Source organism: Alosa alosa, chromosome 13 (genome assembly GCF_017589495.1).
Source record: "Alosa alosa isolate M-15738 ecotype Scorff River chromosome 13, AALO_Geno_1.1, whole genome shotgun sequence".
In the NCBI taxonomy this organism is placed as follows: Eukaryota; Metazoa; Chordata; class Actinopteri; order Clupeiformes; family Clupeidae; genus Alosa; species Alosa alosa.
In genome coordinates, this window is record NC_063201.1 from 33,034,099 (window position 1) to 33,055,645 (window position 21,547).

Consider the following 21,547-nt stretch of genomic DNA (forward strand, 5'->3'; position numbering starts at 1 on the left):
ATATCTCGGTGCACACTAGGATCTTAATTTAATGCCTTCCATATGTTAGGCACTGGGGTCACCTCTATTGCTTCAAGTGGTCATACCTTATTTTTAGGATCAGTTGAATTGTTTTGAGTTTTTGTCGTAACACGGTGATAACGAACTACAGCTGCATGTCACGTCACAGGTTTGGGCGCTCTAACTGATCAATACGGCAATTTGCTTAACTGGCTTAACATATTTTTGTAATAACGGAACGTGATGTAAACCGCGTGGTGATAACCTTTATGTCTGGATAACTGGTGTTGTGCTTCTACTCACATGAAGAGCTGGCAGTAAGTGTGTAAGTGTAAATGCTAACTAGGCTAATAAACAAACCATGCTACCGTGAGTAACGTCGAAGGGTAAAGTCACGTGACTTCTTTTGTAGTTCGTTTATGAAACAAAAGGAGCAATTTCGATTTTTTTAAATAAGGCAAAATAGGGTCTGACATTTACACAGTTAGAAGATTATTACTGTATAGACACTGAAAAATATTTTTGGTGGATAACATCGCTGATTTGGCTTCACAATATTTTTTTTAAAATAGGTCTATGGGACTTATCATTGGAGCTGCTCTTCGATAGGAACGCAACCACTTGGGGCGCTGGTTTTCACTTTCCCTCCCTATGATCTGAGCACTGACAGGCTGACCCCCACTCCTTCAACCTCTGCAGCAATGCTGGCAGTACTCATACGTCTATTTTCCAAAGACAACATCTGGATATGACGCTGAGCATGTGCACTCAACTTCTTTGGTCGGCCATGGCGAGGCCTGTTCTGTCCTGTTCCTGTCCTGTTAAACCGCTGTATGGTCTTGGCCACCGTGCTGCAGCTCAGTTTCAGTGTGTTGGCAATCTTCTTATAGCCTAGCCATCTTTATGTAGAGCAACAATTATTTTTTTCAGAACCTCAGAGAGTTCTTTGCCATGAGGTGCCATGTTGAATTTCCAGTGACCAGCATGAGAGTGTGAGAGCGATAACACGACATTTAACACACCTGCTGCCTATTAACACCTGAAACCTTGTAACACTAACGAGTCACATGACACCGTGGGGGGAAAATTGGGCCCAATTTGGACATTTTTACTTTTACTTCAGGGGTGTACTCACAAGCGGTTTAGACATTAATGGCTGGTTGTTATGTTATTTTGAGGGGACAGTAAATTTACACTGTTATACAAGCTGTACACTGACTACTTTACATTGCAACAAAGCGTCATCTCTTCAGTGTTGTCCCATGAAAAGATATAATAAATACCCCTCACAAAAATGTGAGGGGTGTACTCAGTTTTGTGAAATTCTATAACTAGTGTCAAGCCTGAGAAACTGCCTCCAATTACAGGAGCTGCAGCACAGCACTCTCTGCGGGCATATCTCCAGACCAGAGATTGGCTACTGCTAAAGTCCATCACTGGATGCCCTTGAGTATGGATAGAAACAAGGACAACATGGTTATGCACCAGTCCCTACAACAGATCCCGGACTACCTTCTGAAGTTTGTCAGCTGCAGCTGTGCAGGGGACTGTGACACTCTCGGGTGCTGCTGTTAAAAGCAAAGAGTCAAGTGTATTTCTGCTAGTTGGAACTGTCATGGTAACTCTTGCCAGAACATCCACCCAGCCAGAAGATAACAGGAGTGAGGGAGGGCAGGGGAATTGGATGAGGTTTTTAAATTTTAAACCGATTAAGGAAGTTTTGTTTTGTTATTGTTCAATAAAACCACTTGTTATAGATTTTTTTGGACTTGGATTCATTTTTACTCAAAACTAATAGATTCAGCACCCCTACAAACCCCTAGTTAGACATCTCAAAAGCTAATATTGGGGAAAAAAAAAAATGTTTTCATGATTTTCGCCCAGTCCCTGGGCACCCCAAACTAGATGGGCTCTCCAGGTGTTTCCCCGAGGATTTGGCAGTGGATAAATTGGGAGGTGTTACTAGACACCTATAGGAACACATAGTAAAAAACAGCCTAACTTTCCCTAACATAATTATGAGATAAAAAGTCATAACTGTGCTTTTGCTGGTATTACTAGTGTTTATGCATGCTTTTGAGAGGTTAGGCTGTTAGCTTTTAACCAAAACCCCTCCCTGTTGCTTTAAACTAATATGCCAGGTGACTTGTAAAAATGTGGTCACTATTTGACACTATTCTTACCACTGTGACATAGCCTTGATAGGTTAGTAATGTATTCAGAAAAATATTGAATGAACAGATCTTGCTTTAAACATACCTCGACAGTGATAAGGAATGATGGAACGAGTCTGGCAGTGACCCAAGCCTTTCTGGCACCAGAATGGAATTGTGACTGGATTAGAGGACTCTTCCACATTAGTAATATGCAAGTTGGGATACATCTGGTTAGAGAAAGCAAAAATCACATGCAAACACATTTACAGAACACAGGCATTTTAATTACATTTAAGAATCACAGATGGCTTTAAAACATTGTAAAATGGTTGATAATACACTGATTTTACCAGAAAGTACGCATCCATTACCTCAAACCAGTAACTTGTATGAAGGTTTTGCTTATAAATTCCAACATAGTAATTCTACTTTCAAATTACCAATTACCATTATTCAAATAACCATAACCGTAGTAGTAGTAAGTACCAAGTACCAAGTGAATGCATGCTAAATCACAGTATATTATTGGGTAATTACCGCAGATATATGAAAGTAAATACAGGGAAACTACATTTGAAATACATAAGAAACACCTCAACCATAGGCAACAAATTATAAAACATTAGGTGTTTACTATAGGTAATATACAGAGAAACTACAAATACCAAAAAAATCTCCACTATTACAATCAACTCAACTAAGAACCATGTAGTTGTGAGAGTTGAATTGTTTGCATAGAATTGCGTACCTACATTTGTTCATTTAGCAGACACATTTGATCCAAAACAACTTACATATGTCAATAATATTACAATGCTTGGGGTTAAGTGCCTTCCTCAAGGGCACAACAGTGGAAGACGGGAATTGAATCTACAACTTTTCAGGCTACTGCATGGTACCCCTAGCCTGGCTCCGCCCGTCTACTGTACGTACTTCTGCTCAATTTAATTTGCCTACAGTTCTCTGCGAAGTCAGAGAGTCTGGTATCACCAGGCTACAAAATCATTTGTGGAAGTTGCAGAGTTTCTAACCAAAAAACAACGATAAATGCATGACTTTAGTATCATTCAGTGAACCATGTATCGATACTCAATTATGGTAGGTTCTATAAACTAAGCTAGGCTATAAAATAAATGTTGCCTGGTTGGACTGTTCAGGAACACCTTGCTGGTGTGTCATTCCGTGTCAGATCAGACAAAATCTGGGAAAATGGTTGCTGCACCATCTCAGATTTAGCTTAAAGGTACTCTAAGCAGCCGGCAGCCGTAGCCGTTGCCGGTTCGAACCCCGACCAGTAGGCACGGCTGAGGTGTCCTTACTGCTCCCCGAGCGCCGCTGTTGATGCAGGCAGCTCACTGCGCCGGGATTAGTGTGTGCTTCACCTCACTGTGTGTACACTGTGTGCTGTGTGTGTTTCACTAATTCACGGATTGGGATAAATGCAGAGACCAACTTTCCCTCACGGGATAAAAAGATTATATAGAGTTAAGAACAAAATTATTTATACCCCTGGCAAATATTGATTTAATGTTGTCAAAAATTGATTTAATGTTGTCAAAACCCAGATTGCTGTTAAAAAGGTGCAGTGTAGAATCATTGTGGAGACATGGAGAGGCTTGGTAGGTATTATAAGAACCATTTTGAGAGCTTTGAATGCAAATAAAGATGTTTCCATTGATTATTTAAAAAGTCTATGAATAATTTTGGACACAACATTTTTCATAAAAATGTTAAAAAAGATGAAAATGCTTCTTTTTTTGATTCCGTTTCTACCACATTGTCTTACAACCTTTTGACATGTGGTAGTCTCATTTTCAGTCAGAACAAACATATCGATAAAGAGAAAATCAACATTGAATTAGGGGTGTCACGATATCAACATTTCAGAATACGATTATCATGACTGATATCATGAAATATATCACAATAACGATATTATCACGATATCAATAGCAATCATTATAAAAGAAAACAATCACTTAAAGTAGGCCTAGACTATATATAAATGTTATTCAAAAACATACCATTCAGGCCTACAACTCCCACTTTCTCTCATTCAACAAAATGCCCAAACCAGGTCAACAACATTAAATTGCTATTTTCGACTGATAAGACAAATTTGAACATAACATTGAACTAGCCCTATATCACTGTATTTATTATGAATACCTGTAGTTTCATTGTTTCTAGACATAATTCTAATTGCAGGTAGGCTATCTGAAATTGCATTTTCAGGAGACATAACTTATGATAACTTATGATGTTAGCCACTTATGATGTTAGCTATTGCATGTTAAAATAGCATGTTATGTTGCACACACTGCCAGTTCATGGACAAATGTCAGAGCAGCTTAATTAGCGATAACATGTGCCGATTATCACAAAACCAGTATATCACGACACCCCTACATTGAATCAATATTTGCCAGGGGTATGAATAATTTTGTTCTTAACTGTATACTTATACTTATACTATACAACATCGCTTAGAGCACCTAATATTCAAATGACTGAATAAAAATCCTAAGGCTATTTATCCTGCAGAGAATTTGTTTGGGACTGCTTGCTAAGGGCTGCTTACATCTCATGACATTTCGTTAATAGACCAGGCTTTTCTTGGTCATTGACGTAATGATTTTTAGAGGGTGTAAGACAGCGATTTTTGGATCATGCGACAGACTACACCCCTGGGCGCAATGCTTACAGTGGGCAGTGCTTCGACTTGGCCAGCTTCTCTCGAGGTCCGTGCGCGGGATCACGCGGTATCACGCGACTTTAATTTTCCAGTGACGCTGCAACGACGCTGCAACAATCCAAACAACCGGCAGATGTCTCAATTGAGCAGGGTGTCTCGTAAAAAGAAATGGAGCCTGGAAACCTGGTTTAGAAATAATTTAATAGCCAGAAATATGCCTGCCCTGCCCTAATAAAGAAATATTTGGTTGATCCCGTTTGCAGCCGTAGAAGAAACGCAGGACAAATTAAACATTAAACATGTTTTTCTCCGAGTGCAACCATGATAGACAGACATCATTTGGACAAAATATGGAGCATATTAACCTCCGTTGCTCAGCCAAATGCCTTCATGTTACGTCCTGTTATCACAGAGTTACAGGCGATAAACGATTTTTGATGGTCACAATCAATTTCATTAGCGGTTTATTTTTTTGATTATTAAAGAGTGTTTTTCATTTAAAGGTTTAACTTCATGCTTATTCAGTAGAGCATTTAGTGCTCTCCCCAATCCCAGACGTTCACATTGCATGTTTGTTTGTAATGGATGCAACCGTGAGATACGTGTTTGACGGCAATGAGTTGTTAACAGACATGAACCAAGACATAGGGCCTATAGCCCAGCAGCAATCTAGGGACTGTTCGTTATTTATTGAAGGGGCTACCGGAGGAATTTTGAGTGCTTCAGTCAAAAGTTGCATAACCCTCCCTTGCCTGCTAGAAATTGTTCAATGTGGTTAATAATATGACAAATAATCCCTGTGCACGGGGACCGAAACAATGTATGCCAACTTTTTCCATGTTTATCACGTATTTTAACTTTCCCCTGCTGTCTTGCCGTTTTAATGTTTTCCCGTAGAATATCCCATATTTTAATACTCTCATAACATTAGCCCTGCCATAGGGCCTGTCTCTGTGTTGCCCTGTTGCTACCCCCTTGCCCTTCCAATGAAACAGATGTCTTCAAATCATCGTTTTCCTTACTTGAAGGCGAACTTAGAGTGATGTTAACCTATTTAAGTTTAACGCAGTGATTGTCGTGAGAGCCGCGATTCATTGGCGCTTGCATGTTCGGCCGTATGTCTACGAGCGCACCTGCCTACCATCAGGCTACTCAGCTACTAGAGAAAGAATTTCCCCTGTTTGTACGTTCACATAGAATTTCCCCTGTTTGTACGTATTTCGGCATAGCCTATAAGCAGTTTAATTAAATGTAATGTTAGTTGTAAACAAACGGGCTACTTGGTGAGGCTTGGCCTCAAAGATGCGCTCGTGCCTTAGATCAACGGTCCCCAACCACCGGGCCGCAGCCCGGTACATTCCTAACCGGGCCGTAGCCCACGACAAGAGTTTAAAAAAAAATGCATGCAAACTAAATAAACTCAATTTAATTCGCAATAATGTCACATTCGCAATAATACCCACTGACGATGGTGAGCCAGATACCTCAGAAGGGGTCATTCAATACGAAATACGACGAGTCATATTTAAAATATGGTTTCGCAGAGACCGGTGACTTGCATGCACCAAGTACTTTATGTGTGGTATTTGGCGATAAGTTGTCAAACGAAGCAATGAAACCATCAAAGCTAATTCGACATCTAGAGTCCAAGCATCCTACACTTAAAGACAAACCCCTTGAGTTCTTTGAGCGTAAGAAACGCGAGCAAGAAGGACAAAAAACTAGTGCGTAAAGCAACCACATCGGTGAACGTGGCTGCGCTAAAAGCCTCATAGTGGCTAGTCGGATTGCTAAATCTAAGAAGCCCTTTACTATTGGGGAAGAGTTAATTCTGCCTGCTGGTAAAGGCATGTGCAATGAACTCCTTGGGGAGGCTGCAGCTAAAAAAATAGCTCAGGTACCGCTTTCTGCAAGCACTGTCCATAGGCGAATTGATGATTTGTCAGAGGATATTGAGGCACAGTTGTTAGAGAGGGTGAATGGGTCACCGTGGTACGCTATCCAAGTTGGTTGGTTGCAGGTCACTGGCCAGAGTGTTTGAGTTGCGAGAGCCGCTGCAGAGATTTCTTACAGAAAAAAAGTCACCGTTAGCTGCATATTTTAGTGATGAGGGCTGGGTGTCAAAACTCGCTTTCCTGTGTGACATATTCGGGTTGCTTAATGACCTCAACCTGTCACTGCAGGGGAGTCTTTAAACTGGCAGATAAAGTCGCTGCATTTAAAGCCAAGCTTGATTTGTGGGTACGACGAGTGGATCGGGGTGTATTTGATATGTTCCAAACAGTAGTGGGGGATTTGGGAGAGACTGAGGCAGGGCCCTTTCTCTCGCAGCTGGTGCGCGATCACCGTAATAACGTCATCCATAGCAACGAAGACTCACTCACTCTTATTCAAAGATTCTAGAGCGCTCAGCTCCAGAATCTGTTCAGGAGTTGTCATTTTTCCTTACTAAGAGTAGGTCTGAAAGGCTTTGTGAATAACTTAATAAGAGAAACTCCTAGCTAAAATATTTTATTGCTATTAAGGAGTAGCCTACTCCTAGTGGTAAGATAAAAGGCTTTGTGAATATGGCCCCTGGTGTCTAACCCAATGCATAGCCCATTTACACAAAATAATGGTAGAATATTAGGCTACTGATGATCATTGTTATTTAAGAACACGCAGTGCGCGTAGGGCACCAAAAAACATCTTGCTCAAGATGATAATAACACAATCCAATGTGTGTCTCAATTGTCCCCCGCTGACCACCTCACACATTTCTCTAGATTTTGCAACGACCTTACATGACACAATGCCATAAAATGCCAGTTTTTAGGACACAGAATAATGTTTGTAATGATACCAGTTAGGCCTACGTTCAACAGTAACATAAGTGTAATGAGCTATTCATTGTCGAAGGTGCATGGTGAAGTGAAATTCTTACTTTGGAAAACAAACATTTGCCGATATCATTGGATAGGGGATAGGCCTACTTGTTCATTTTTTACGTAGCCTACAATGGCCAGTTCAGACAAAGCCAAAATTACTCATTTTGAAACATTTGTATGGTTATATTGCTTGACTTAAATCCCAGAGAGTAGGCTACGCGCCCCACAGTGATGGGCCCTAGCGGTCTTCTGGCGTTCAGTGTGGGGTATAAACAAGCTGAGAATTTAGCGGTGTCACGTCTGCCTGTCACAGACGTGGGGAGCTGAAGCTTGGGATACAGTTACAGTAACAGTATTTTATTTTACTTCTTATGGAATATTATTTCAGCTGAAGACGCACTGTCACGAGATATAAGCAACTCCTCTGCAGTATAAATGTTGTTTTATTCAGTCATTTGAGCAATATTAGGGTAAGTGTTGCTTTTTCCAGCCTATGTTTTCGATGGTAACCCATTGTCAGTCAATAGTGAATGTAACTGCATATAACTGTCTTCGTTGACTGATACCTTGGTGAAGTTAGTTTCATTAGTTAGTTCACTTCAGTCAAGCTAGTGCAACTTCCTTGGTGAAGTTAGTTTCCAATGAGTTCAAATAATAGACGAGTGCAAATGCGTGAAGGCTATGCTAGGTTTTAGTAATGCATGGTTTAAGAATGACTATTTCATACGGTCTCGCAAGCAGCCTCCTTCAAATGCGCCGTTGAATGCCAAAATACCGATGCATTTATTTGACATATCGTGCTTTGCGCCGTTAAAGAGAATGCCAGATGTCATTCTCATTGGTTTAAAATGATGTTACGCCCCAAACACACCCATATGACTGATTAAAAAACCTAGGAACACCTTGTTGCGCCATGCGCTCCACTTTTGATAACGAAACCCCTCCCAATGTGAACTGGACATCCTACTAAATTTGAATAGACTTTTGACGAGTGACGATGCACTTTAGAATGTCATGATAGGGCCCCATGTGTTATCCCGAGGCCTTTGCAAGTCAGCATCTCTGACGGTAGTCTATTAAAAATATAAGTTTTCGATGTCCCAAACGGAGAGCCATTCTTTATTTTTTTAACGATCTCTATGCTAAATGTAGGCATGGGAACATGATGAAGTATCCAACTGTCGTGTGTTAAGTTATTGTGATTACGAGCCAGTGGTTTTCAAACATTATGCGTGACTCGGACATCTAACGAAATGCAACAGACTTATATCGTCCTCGCATTCGCAAAATGAGGACATAAGGCCTTTTCACACAGAGATCCCGCTAAATTTGCGGGAAGAGGAGACGTCTTTTTGCCGTCTTTTTGTGTCTGAAAGCGAGGTGAAAATTTGCCGGCCTGCTGATCTGTTCACATGATGCGGCATTTTGGGGAGCCAGGAGTACGCCTGTTTGAGTCGTGATTCACTCGGATCTTTCACCCGTATCTTTAAATTAACCCATGAGTCGCGAGTCTCTAGTATCATTAACTCGGATCAGTTGAGTCCTACTACAATTCAATCTAAAACGATAAACAGCGCCACACACAAACCTCTTGCAACATTAGCTAGCCTACTAGCCATCATAGCTGCCAAAAATGTAACAATTTCGTAAGTAGGATAACCACAACTCCACAAATCAACTCAAGCGACTGAGTGAGCAGGCAGTCTGAGATAACTGGTTAACTTCCCGCAGAGCCGGGTTAGTCGGATCAACCCGGCGGTTAGGCTACATTGAGTAATGAAGTCGGCTACGGCTACGTTGTCATGAGTGGCTGTAGGCGGCGAGTAGCTCCTCCTCAAAGTGAAAAGCAATTCCACAACAAAGCCATTCTTCACCTCTTAAAATAACATTCAATGTTCTGCATGTAGCCTAGGCATACTTTAGATTTGGTGTATAGATGTAGCATATTAAAATGCAATTAGGTCGCGTAGACAGTCCGAAACATTGCACGCTCTTAATGGATCTGCTTTGTATACCCGGGTTAGTCGGATCGCTGGGCCGGGCGGTTACGTTATGAGTGCGAGTCAGCTGAATCAGCCCGGCTACGTTGTCATGAGTGGATCAGTAGGCGAAGTAACTCCTCGTCAAGGTGAAAAGCAAATCCACAACAAAAGCCATTCTTTCACTTCTGAAATAGCATACAATGTTCTACACGTAGGCATAGCCTACTTTAAAATGCAATTAGGTCGCGAAGACAGTCTGAAACATTGCAAGCTCTGTATGGAGAGTAGTCTTGCCAGTCGGATCAGCCAAGCGGGCCGTTTACGTTGTTGTTATGAGTGCGAGTCAGCCGAATCAGCCGGCTACGTTGTCATGAGTGGATCTTTAGAGGAACGAGTAACTCCTCGTCAAGGTTAAAAGAAAATCCACAACAAAAGCCATGCTTTCACTTCTGAAATAACATATATTCTGCACGCGATAGCCTACTTTAAAATGCAATTAGGTCGCGAAGACAGTTGCAATGTCGAAAACATTGCAAGCTCTGTATGGAGTTGCTTGAGTAGGCTAGCCTACCTGGGTCATTTGGATCAGCAGCGGGACCGGGTTACATTATGTTGTTATGAGTGCGAGTCAGTCGAATCAGCCGGCTACATTGTCATGAGTGGATCTGTAGGCGAGCAAGTAGCCTAGTTTCTACTCGTGTCAAGGTGATAATAATAATAGGCCTAATGAGAATAGTAGTAGTAGTAGTAGTAATAATAATAATAATAATAATAATAATAATAACAATAATAATAATTTAGTCACTGCAGGGCATTTCTACGTTCCTGTTTCTATGTCTACATTGAAAGTCAATTGCTTAGGCTAGGTTAAGACAATAAATAAACAGTCTGGCTCAAACTGCTTTCTTTCCGTGTGTGGGTGGAAGGCTATATTAGGCTATTTTATATTATATTGTATTATATTATATATGATATTATATTAGGCTACCTAACATGATATATATATATATATATATATATATATATATATATAGCTATGATTAATAGGCTAATAATATTAGTTGCCTAGTAGGCCTATTAGCTGCCTATAATACCTATTAGAATAGATTCCTAGTAGCCTACTATTAGTATATAGTAGTGGTAATAAACATTGTAGCAGAGTAGCATTAGACCTAGGCAAATTTTCTATTGTTAACAAAACAACAACAAATAATTAATTATTATAATATAGGCTACCCTCCCTGTCAATAAGATCAAAGTTTCTGAACATGAGCACCAAAAAGATGAACAATGTGTGGATGCACTTTGACCACGAGACCAAAACTCTTAGGCTAAATGCAAGTACTGCAAAAACCTGGTTTCAAATCATGGAGGATCCACATCCAACATGAGAAGGCATAGCTGAAATGAAGCACCCCACTGCACTGCTTGAATGTAGGACTGAATTTCTTTGCGATTTAGCAATACTGACTCAAGTGACTCAAGTGACTCGTTCAACCCGGATCAGTTTAGTGAGTGACTCAGAATAACCCGGATCCTTAAAAGGAATCGAGTTTGACAGGCCTAGCCAGGAGGCAGGATCAGCTATAGTAAATTAAATTGTGACGTGCAACAGGGGGCGTGTAGAGTGATAGTCGCAGGCCTTATTATGCGTGCGTGGGGCTTCAGATACAGCAGGTGTGTGATTTCAAAAACCATGGCACCGACTGCACTTTGGTTAGCTTGCATTTGCTTGGCTGTTGCTGTTAGAATGTTAGATTCTTGCGATAGATGTCTTCAGACAATAAAAGTAATTTGGAAGGGAAATTGAAGAGAAGAGTTACCCTTGCGTTCGCCGTGATTCCCCTTTGAAAATCAGAGGTTCACAGGCTACTGTGGCCTTGGTCAGTGGCGCCGCCAGCCGTAATCCTGTACGCACAATTTATTAATGAAATCATTCAATATTACAATAATAAAAAATAGCTTGTGTATTGCCTTAATTGAAACATGCTTCGCGCACAAATGATAGCATAGGGCAAAGAGAATTGACTCAACATAAGGATACATTAGAAGATGATGATTGGTGTAAACTTTGTCACACGACGTGATAAGCAGTTCTGGCGCTTAAAAACATAGCGTTCCATTCAGTCATAAATCATTTAAGCGTAGGCCTAGTGCTCGTCATGAAAAGAAAACAGCAGCTTAATATTTTTCAGATGTTTAACAGTAGGCCTAGGCGCACTGTTAGCAGTTATGCCGAAGGCAGTGAGATTATTAGGCATTGCATCCTGTCACTCTGTTTGGAACATCGCAGTTCGGGTTGATACGATTCAGTTAATGCGAGTATGGATCGTCTCAAAGTTTAGGACAACCAAACAGTAGTGTAGGCAAAGCAAATCCTAATTGTTAGGTTACCATAGCTGTCTTTTCTCTAGGCCTGGGCCTATCGGAAATCGCGACATAAGCACATTGGTTTCTTTTTTCTTTTCTTTCTTGTTCGCGTGTTGGGTGAAGTGATAATGCATTTAAAGCAGTACATCATGTGAGCCAGAGCCGATATGGCCAGCGCTGCTGCTCTGTCCCACCCAAATTTGCTGAACTACTTGCGAAGTAGCCTATTATCACGGACATCACATTATCACACGAAAGAGCTTTTTCTCAGCTTTTAAACGATGTTAGTGGTTAGTTGTTGTGGTAAACGGTTTGTGAGAAACTTTAATTTAATCATAACTTAATCATAACTTAGTAACTTTAATTAATATTTTTTGCGCCTGTCTCCCTACCCATTCATCTTGGTGGAATACTTCGCAAACTTTACCTAACACATGACAAACATATATCAGAATAAACAGCAGACCTTACCGAACACAAAGGTGTAAAGCATGCCCCTGTACATTTAGCCATTCCAGAGTAATCCGGTTTTAAATTTGCAGCAATGCCTTTATGCATGTCTCCAACTTTGCGGTTCCTAACGTGTTTAAATTGTTCAATAGGTCTACATGATTTTATAACAGGCCAAATACAAAACAAATGTTACAAATATCGCCTAGATATCTGTAAGCATTACAATCAGAGGATATACACAGGGGCGCAGCTACCCATTTTTTGAGGGGTATGCAACAACAAATTGGCGCCCCCCCCCCACAACAAAAAAACACAAACAACTAAAGTAAAACAAAAGGCCAATAATGTATTACATATTATTATTTTTTAAGACATTCTGCCAATTTGAACTTGAAGTATTGTTAAATGTTGCAGTCACTTTAAGAGAGTCTAAACGGTTCTCATAACGTCCTTTTGCCAGCTGTTGCTCACAAAAGATAAGACTGATCCAACCAGGGGCGCAGGAGATATTTTGTGAGGGGGACCAAATTGTGAACACAAACCCATAGTGAGATCAGATTTCCAGATATCGGATCGCCACCTCTGGCCCACTTTCGACCATCATATTTTAAACTTGCCAGAATATTAAAATAATACCATTGATTGTTTTCAAAATATTTTTTGATTAAAATTGTCAAAACTGTGGGATGAGCACAACGCCAGATCTGCCCTCAGACCAGCTTCTTGCTATGTGCAATTCTACTTTTATTTAATTTTTTTAGATTTATTTTACACTACTTGGGCCAATGGTAGAATACTCTAAAAGCAACATGATGTTGATATTTTATGAAGCCATGAATGAATCATCATGCCTATGATCCAAACATAGACTACATGATCAAATAGCCTAGTTAGGCCTACAGTACCTAAATTGTCTGGTATAAACCAAATCAACTCTCCACTATGTGTCTGCAGTTAATATTTATGCAATGTTAGAACATGTTGGCTTAACAAGTTACCAGTCCAGAACACACAGAAAATTGCAACAGAAAGTTGCCTTTATAATCAACTACTATTTGTTCCAACAGCATTTAAACAAAGCTTTTATAAAATTGAAAAAAATATATATTACATAAGAAGTAACATAAAATACTGTTACTGTAGTAACTGTACCACATTATCCCAAGCTTCAAAGAGCTCCCCATGTCTGTGACAGCCAGACGTGACACCGCTAAATTCTCAGCTTGTTTATACCCCACACTGAACGCGTAAGAAAGGCCCATCACTCTGGGGTGTGGTAGCCTACTCTCTGGGATTTATGCACCAAGGTAACTGAAGTATCCAATTTGTGTCTTGAAACTATGTTTGAAATAAATGTCTTAGAACAAAAACTTTGGATAGGCCTATATACTTCTATTTTATAGTTAGGCTAGTGAAAACGAGTTTATCAGTAGGCTAGTTGAGTTTGTTATCAATAAACATAACAGCTAATGTCATGTTGAGCAGGAGATAGGCTACCATAAATCCCTCAAATTATGCCCGGATTGATTCTATTTATAGCCGGACAAATAAAGGCAGGTTCCCATATTTGCCTATACCATACCAACAATTGCCATCAGTCCACCAGCACCAGAAGACATTGCTTCGATTTAAGTCAATGAAATAACATCTTTTCTTAATATTTTATTATATTGTTGGTTGGATTAATAAAGTCGTTTTCCTACCATGGGTCTCCAACACACGTTCTCAAGCTCATTGTCTTGCCGCCTCTTTCGAGCTAATTGCCAGAGGCTGAAGCCTACTACATTTAACGCATAATTAAACAATAACTCAATTTAGGCTACTTGGCTACGCAAAAAGGTTTCTATTACAGCACAACCCCTATTCAATGAATGGCTGCCTTGTCTTGCAATAAATAGTGGTGGAAATCCCGACACTTTTTCAACTGCATGAAACATAACAGTGAACCATCAAATATCTCCCAGAGTTCAGTGCCCATCAGTCCCAACATTTAGCAATATAATCAAACAATCCAAAAGTAAATTAGATCCCAAACCAAACCGAAAATGTTATGCTTTAGATGGCCTACCAGTATGCCGCTTCAAACTAAAAGCATCTCTAATGATGGTTGTTAGTAGACAAACTGGCTTCAGATATCCAACAGAGTGAATATAAGATTGTGCACTCTTACAGTACTGTAGATGGCTGTGGTTAGTGATGTGATGCTGTTAATGGGGAGTTTTACATAGTTAGCGCAAACCCTATAGGTTATTATTTATTTAGCGTATATAAGGCTTTTTTTCCTTATCAAAAGTGAGGGGGACGACGGCCGTCTCTTCAGCACTGCGTGGGACATAAACCCCACGTCCCCCGTGCCTCCTGCGCCCCTGGATCCAACTCTAGCTTGTTTGCGCCACATTGACAGCACAATATTAAGTTATTACAAGGAGTCTTCATTGTTAGGAAATGGAAACATGTAATGAGTTGTTGCTAGTGTGAGATTTCTGTTTGCAGTTTGCCATTAAAAGTGCAGTATGAGCATGGTAGCCACCTAGCTATCTGAATGGAACAGGCTATGTTTCAATCGGCAATAATGTATTACTTAGTCTTGACAGCAATATGTGCCCTCAAATCTGGAAAAAGGCTAAGGTAATCCCTCTACCTAAAAATACTTGTGCTGCCTTCACTGGCTCAAATAGCCGACCAATCAGCTTGTTACCTGTTTTAAGCAAATTGCTGGAAAAAATTGTATTTAATCAGATACAATGCTACTTCTCATTGAACAACTTGACAAGCAACTACCAGCATGCTTACAGGGAAGGACACTCAACCTCCACAGCGCTTACGCAAATGACAGATGATTGGTTAAAAAACATTGTTTTTTTACAACAGAATATTGTAGGAGCAGTACTATTAGACTTTAGTGCTGCCTTTGATGTGATTGACCACAGATTACTATTGAAAAAATATGTAAGTGTTATGGCTTTACTCCATCTGCCATAGCATGGATCGAAAGTTACCTAACCAATAGGACACAGAAAGTTGTCTTTAAAGGAAGTCTCTCAAAGGCACGACATATACAATGTGGGATTCCGCAGGGCTCTTCACTAGGACCACTGCTCTTCTCTATTTTTACAAATGATCTCCCACTTGTTTGCAAAAAAGCCTGTGTGTCTATGTATGCAGATGATACAACACTCTATATGGCTGCACAAACAGTTGAGGAACTCACATCAGCCCTCAACAAAGAGTTGCAGGAGGTTCTCACATGGATCTTTGATAACAAACTTGTCCGAAAACTAAGAGCATTGTATTTGGAACAAAACACTCATTAAGCTCTAAACCTCAGCTGAATCTGGTACTGAACAATGTTGCTGTTGAGCAAGTACAAGAAACAAAGCTTCTGGGGGTAACTTTAGACTGTAAATTATCATGGTCAAGACATATAGATTTACTGGCGCAAAAGATGGAGAGGAATATATCTGTAGTCAAGAAATGCTCTTCTTTTTTAACACCTCATCTGACCATACAGGTCCTGCAGACCCTTGTACTGTCACACCTAGACTACTGCTCGGTGGTCTGGTCAGGTACCACAAAAATGAATCTAGGGAAGCTTCAACGGGTACAAAATAGAGCAGCTAGGCTTGCTCTTAAATGCACTCAGAGAGCCAACACAAATAACATGCATTACCAACTCTCCTGGCTAACAGTTGATGTGAGGTTGAAAGTATCCCTTCTTTCTTTCATAAAAAACATTAACACATTAAACAAACCTGACTGTTTGTTTAGGCAGCTCACACTTAGTGCTAATGTGCACACATACCCTACCAGACATGCCACTAGTGGTAACTACACAATTCCAACAATCAAAACAAACTCAAAGCAACGCACAGTACTATATAGAGCAATGGTTGAATGGAACTCCCTTCCAGATTATATATCAAAAATTCAGAATAAAACTAGGTTCAAAAAACAAGTAAAGAGACACCTCATGGCTGATTGCACTGAATCCTAGTATGTACTACTGAATTTTACTTTTGTTTACTCATTTATTTTATTTTTTTCCCTTTTCTTCATCTTATCTTTTGTTGTTGTTGTTGTTGTCTGTTTTTGTGTGTTGATGGTTTAGTTATGTATTCTCTTTCTGTCTTTCATTTGTTTGTTTTCATATCTGTTGTGTTGTATGTTGATTTTTTCTGTTTGTTATACGTAGTATGTGGACCCCAGGAAAAGTATCTACTCTTCTCCTGTTTTTTATATCTGTTGTCTTGTATGTTGGTTTCTTGTTTGTTATATGTTGTGTGTGGACCCCAGGAAGAGTAGCTGATGTTTTCTGCATCAGCTAATGGGGATCCAAATAAAATAGAAAAAATAGAATCGGCATATGCTTAGCAAACGCTAGTTTGTCTGGTAACATGAATAACATGAACATGAAACGTGTGCCTCCAAGAACAGACGTCACACTTTAAATCATACCTGTTGCTTTTCACCATCCTCTTATTTAACTACTGTCACATCCCTTGACATGCCATTTCAGTTTCCCTCTTTCTTTTTCTATTTTTAGGCCCCGACAGCTTTTATGCTTTATCCATCTTTTTCCATAGACGAAAACTCGTGTTACTCGTAGGCTACCTGCTCACTCAGCGCTCACGGCGCCCCCACTCCCTTTTCTATGTCAAAATTCTATGATAGAATCTTATGAGATAGGGCGCCTACTCTAGCCTGTTAGTCCTCTAAAATGTTATTTAACATTGAGGAAATGCAGAAATGATTCAGAAACGTACAACAGTAGCTATAGAATATACCAAATATATTATTATAATAATTATTATTTTTTACCATCGCTTTGGCGCCCCCCATGGTGCTGCGCCCCTATGCGGCGCATATAGCGCATACTCACTTTTTGCGCCACTGGATATACATATAGGGCAGACAGACACTCATGAGTTCATGCTTTGTTTTTTCGCTGGATTTTAGGATAGCCTATTATGGCAGCTGATTGCAGACTTTGTGAATTTATAGATTGACATAATGTGCTGTCTATGCTATTGCTGCTTTTGATCAGTTAGATTTATTTGCAATCTCCTGTGGTGGGCTGGACATAGCATCGAAATGCCCGCCCAGATTCCCCTTTCAGACTGCTCAGATAACAGGTGTACCTCCAGTTATGCACAGTTTTAGTCAAGTCATTTAAATGTGCTGGTGAAACAGTTGTGTACTCTATTGTTATTTATCCCCTATTCACCCACCCGTCAATTCTGTGGCGAAAGGCGTTAAGGCCGGGCTGATGACAGCCGCCGTTACGCAGCAGTTATCAGTCCCCTGTACAAGAGTTCAAATCTGGGTTAAGCCCATATTTTGAGAAATGCTGAATAGACCACAACCAATTTCAATTCTTCAACACGGTCACTGTTAGACTAGAGGGGAGAAAGAATGGGAAAATATCTGGGCACAGTTCTTCCAGAGCTTTCGTGCCAAGTAATAAGCGTTGTCGAGATGTTTGTGTTAATGAAACCAATGGTGTAGAGATGACGCAACAGGGTTTTATTTAAGAGAGCCTACGTTTGTATGTAGGCAATGTATATTCACAATACTTAGGCCTACTAAAATAAATAGTATTTTATTTGTATTGGTTGTTTAGAGTAAAAAAAAATTGGTCGGTCTTAACGCAAGTTTACAACCGGCAAGTCGGTCGGACTAAAAGCAGAAAAAAAAAAAAAAAATACTAAAACTAAAATATTTTTTAAGGATGGCCTTTTTGCGCGTCTGCAGAAGTCAGCCAAATATGAATGTAATTCTGTGGCATAAAGCAGATGTATTTGTTTATTGTACAGAAAAATAAAAATGACATGTCAAGCAGTCAATTGACTACATTGCCAAGAAGTAGGGCACATTACTTTACGAAACCAAAACGTGGGTCATAGTTGTCTAAGCCTCTATTGCGTAGCCTGTTAAAAATGTCGCCAGATAGTATTAAATCGGCATAAACATTGTTTTCTGCAGAAGCCTACCCAAGGCTACAGATTAATTCTGAACAGTTATTTCTCTACTGGCTCAATTATCACACAAGACACTGTTTTGATTTGCGTAGTTGCGCTACCCCCAACACTGACAATAATGTAGACAGCAAATTTCGATTTCGATTTTCGTTACCACCGTGTAGTCAAGCCTTAAGCCATACCCAAGTAGCCTAAATCGAGGTAATGTTTAATTATGCATGATTTATTTTGTTATTGAATTTGTAGGCTGGGATTACTCTCGGCAACAATTATGTTTAATGGTAGCATCCTGCTTTTTTAGAAGGGGCTGCAGGCAGAGCGATGTACAGTGGCAGAGCGATGCACAGTGGCTGAAAGTGGTACTAAAGCTTCACGCAGCCTCGTAATGCGCGACTGAAGTGGTCATTTGAAAGCGATGCCCACTGTAATAAGGGTGAAGCACATGGCGAAAAAATTGAGTTTAAGATATGAATAAGCTTTGCGTTGCGCTTTTTTTTAAAAAATAGAGCCCAAAATGATTTTCACTGTAAAACGGAAGTAATGTCAAGGGCTGAAAATAATAATGAATACATAGAATTTGAACAGAAATATTTTACAGGCCTTGGTATTGGGAACCATTCTTGATGTAGACTAGGTTTGAACAAAATCTTATACGGTGCAGCAACAACCTTATCTGATTTGACACGGAATGACCCTATACTATTTTTTTTATCGTTTTGAAAATTGTAATCCCTTACAGTACAGAAGTCATCTTTTGGAAGTCCAAGCCGGGTCTCAAGTCTTTGAGCTTGAGTCCAAGTCAAGTCTCAAGTCTCTGGCCATCTGATCTGTCCCTAACACTGTATTGTTGAATTCAAAGCATGTTCTGTAGCTACCATACAGTACAGTATCAAAATCAGTTGTAGGATAACTTGAAGGGGTCAACTGCAATGCAGAAATTACAAAACTGTTTGCCACTTATAAAATCTGCATGATAAAACTGACATGTGTAGTGTTTTGGTAAACTAATACTGCAACATTTCTTTCATGTTTTTTTGTTTTTCTGAAATAAAATGTGGGCAGCCAAGCGTGGATGTGAACTTTAGCATTTTTTTCACATTCTACAGAACGTCTATTTTTCTGTCTCAACACTTTACAGATCTATTACACTTGGAAAAACACCTAATTGTTGCAATTTCTTTGTATTTCTAAGTAAAACAATATTTTATTGAACAATCACATAAGCCATCAAAGTGACAGTATTTATTTTTAAATGGATTTTATAGGATTCCAAGCACCACAAAAGTTCCTGTCCCAACACTCACAGTGCATAACACAGATTGAGGGCCACATTTTGAGGTCACATGAAATTTGGTGGGTATGTAGCCCCACTAGACTTTTACGGAATAATTTCGGTTGGTCCCCCGGGAGCCACATTCCCCCCCGCGCTGGGCCCCCCGAAACCCAAAAAATGCAGTTTTTCCTAAATAACTAGCTTAACCGTGGCACCGAGGATGAAGAAATTTTTTATGGTATGTTGGTCTCAAGGGCCCACATCAACCTAGCCCATAATCACTCATTATTTGTGATTTGCACCCCCCCCCCCCGGTAAAAAATGAAAATGTTTTAAAAATCATTCTGCTTTAATCGCCCCTCTCTTCAGTTAAGATGTAAGATGTTCAGAACTGCACCAAATTGTATGTGCATGATTAACCTGACATTCTCTGGGGGTATGCCAAGTTTCGTAGAATTTCATCCATGGGGGGTCTAAAGAAATTAAGTTATGTGTACATTTAGTGACTGTACACTCATTGGCCTGTAGATGGTGGTGTACACATATACTGTACACACGCACACACACACACAGGCACGCACATACCATCAGTATCAGCAATTAGAACGGCCAATACATAATTACAAATTCAGTAGGATTAAAGGAAAACCAAATATTCATCATTATAATTTGGCTGCATTTCCAGTATTGGCGTCACGTAGTCGTTTGTCCAACAGATGGCGCATTGTTGCAGTGAGACGTAATTTTGTTGGAAGCTAATCTAAAGTGGGTTGGAAAGACACTACGCTTCCTACAAGGACAAGACTGTAGTTTACCGCAGAGAACGTCTAATAAGGGTAGGATGATTTCTGCATGACATGTAATTCCCATTTCTTCTTGAAGCCGAAATAAATCTGAGAATGTTTATCGGACATGCTTGGTTTTTACTGCAGGTAGGCTACGTTAATCTTAAATTATATCAATAGCCTAGGACGTAGGTAAAATAATGTTACCATTAGCATTGGTTGAGTGATGGAGGCCAATTTGATTATTGATGTATTTGTAGAAAACCATAAATGCGGTTATAGGCTACCAACCAAATTGGTAACAGCACTAATTGTATCTTTCGACTGTCATCTCATTTGCTTATGACCATAACCTAGGCTACTAACAGGAGCTAAAGTGAGTTAGCCACAACATGTTAAATACGCGGATGGTTTTCTAATGGAAAATATATAGGCTACCTGAAAGATAAGCTGTCTATGATGCATCCTAAACACCGGGCTGGGACATTTCTGCTCAAAGTCTCAAAAAGCATCTGAGTCAACGTTCATTCCCAAACACTCATATAGGCTACTTCAAACCTCTATTTTCAAAGGGGATTCAAGTAAGGAAGAGCATGGCTCAAAGTAAAGTAACTAGGACTAAAAACTACATAAATTCGTCAAAGTGAATCAATTGTGTCAACTCGCCGCAATGTAGATTTATTAACGCACCCGTGATGATCTACATCTCCATTTAAACCAAATGTTTTAGAGTGCACGCTGAGATGTATCCAAGGCAGGGCTGTCCCTACACATATTTGTTGCACGCGCTACAAAAATCATTCTTTATGATGGATGATTTAGTACCAACGCTACACCGTCCGATACAGTTTTGCCTATGGCTATACCGTGAGACTGAGACACTTTTTGTTTGTTCGAAGTGCGTGTTTAGGGTGTAAGAGGGGAGTCGATGTGCGTTGATTCAAGCTTGGTAGTTGTAGTCTATGTGATTAAAAAACATGTGTGTGTG

General features: G+C 39.9%; 1 protein-coding gene across 1 annotated transcript in view; it reads right to left on the minus strand.

Annotated features, from left to right (window-relative positions):
* Positions 1-21,547, minus strand: part of aplp1 (amyloid beta (A4) precursor-like protein 1) — a 145,712-nt gene that overhangs the window by 85,532 nt on the left and 38,633 nt on the right. Inside the window, exon 3 of the mRNA XM_048260191.1 lies at positions 2,260-2,383. Within this exon, the coding sequence (XP_048116148.1) occupies positions 2,260-2,383 (124 nt within the window). The remainder of the gene's footprint in view (positions 1-2,259; positions 2,384-21,547) is intronic.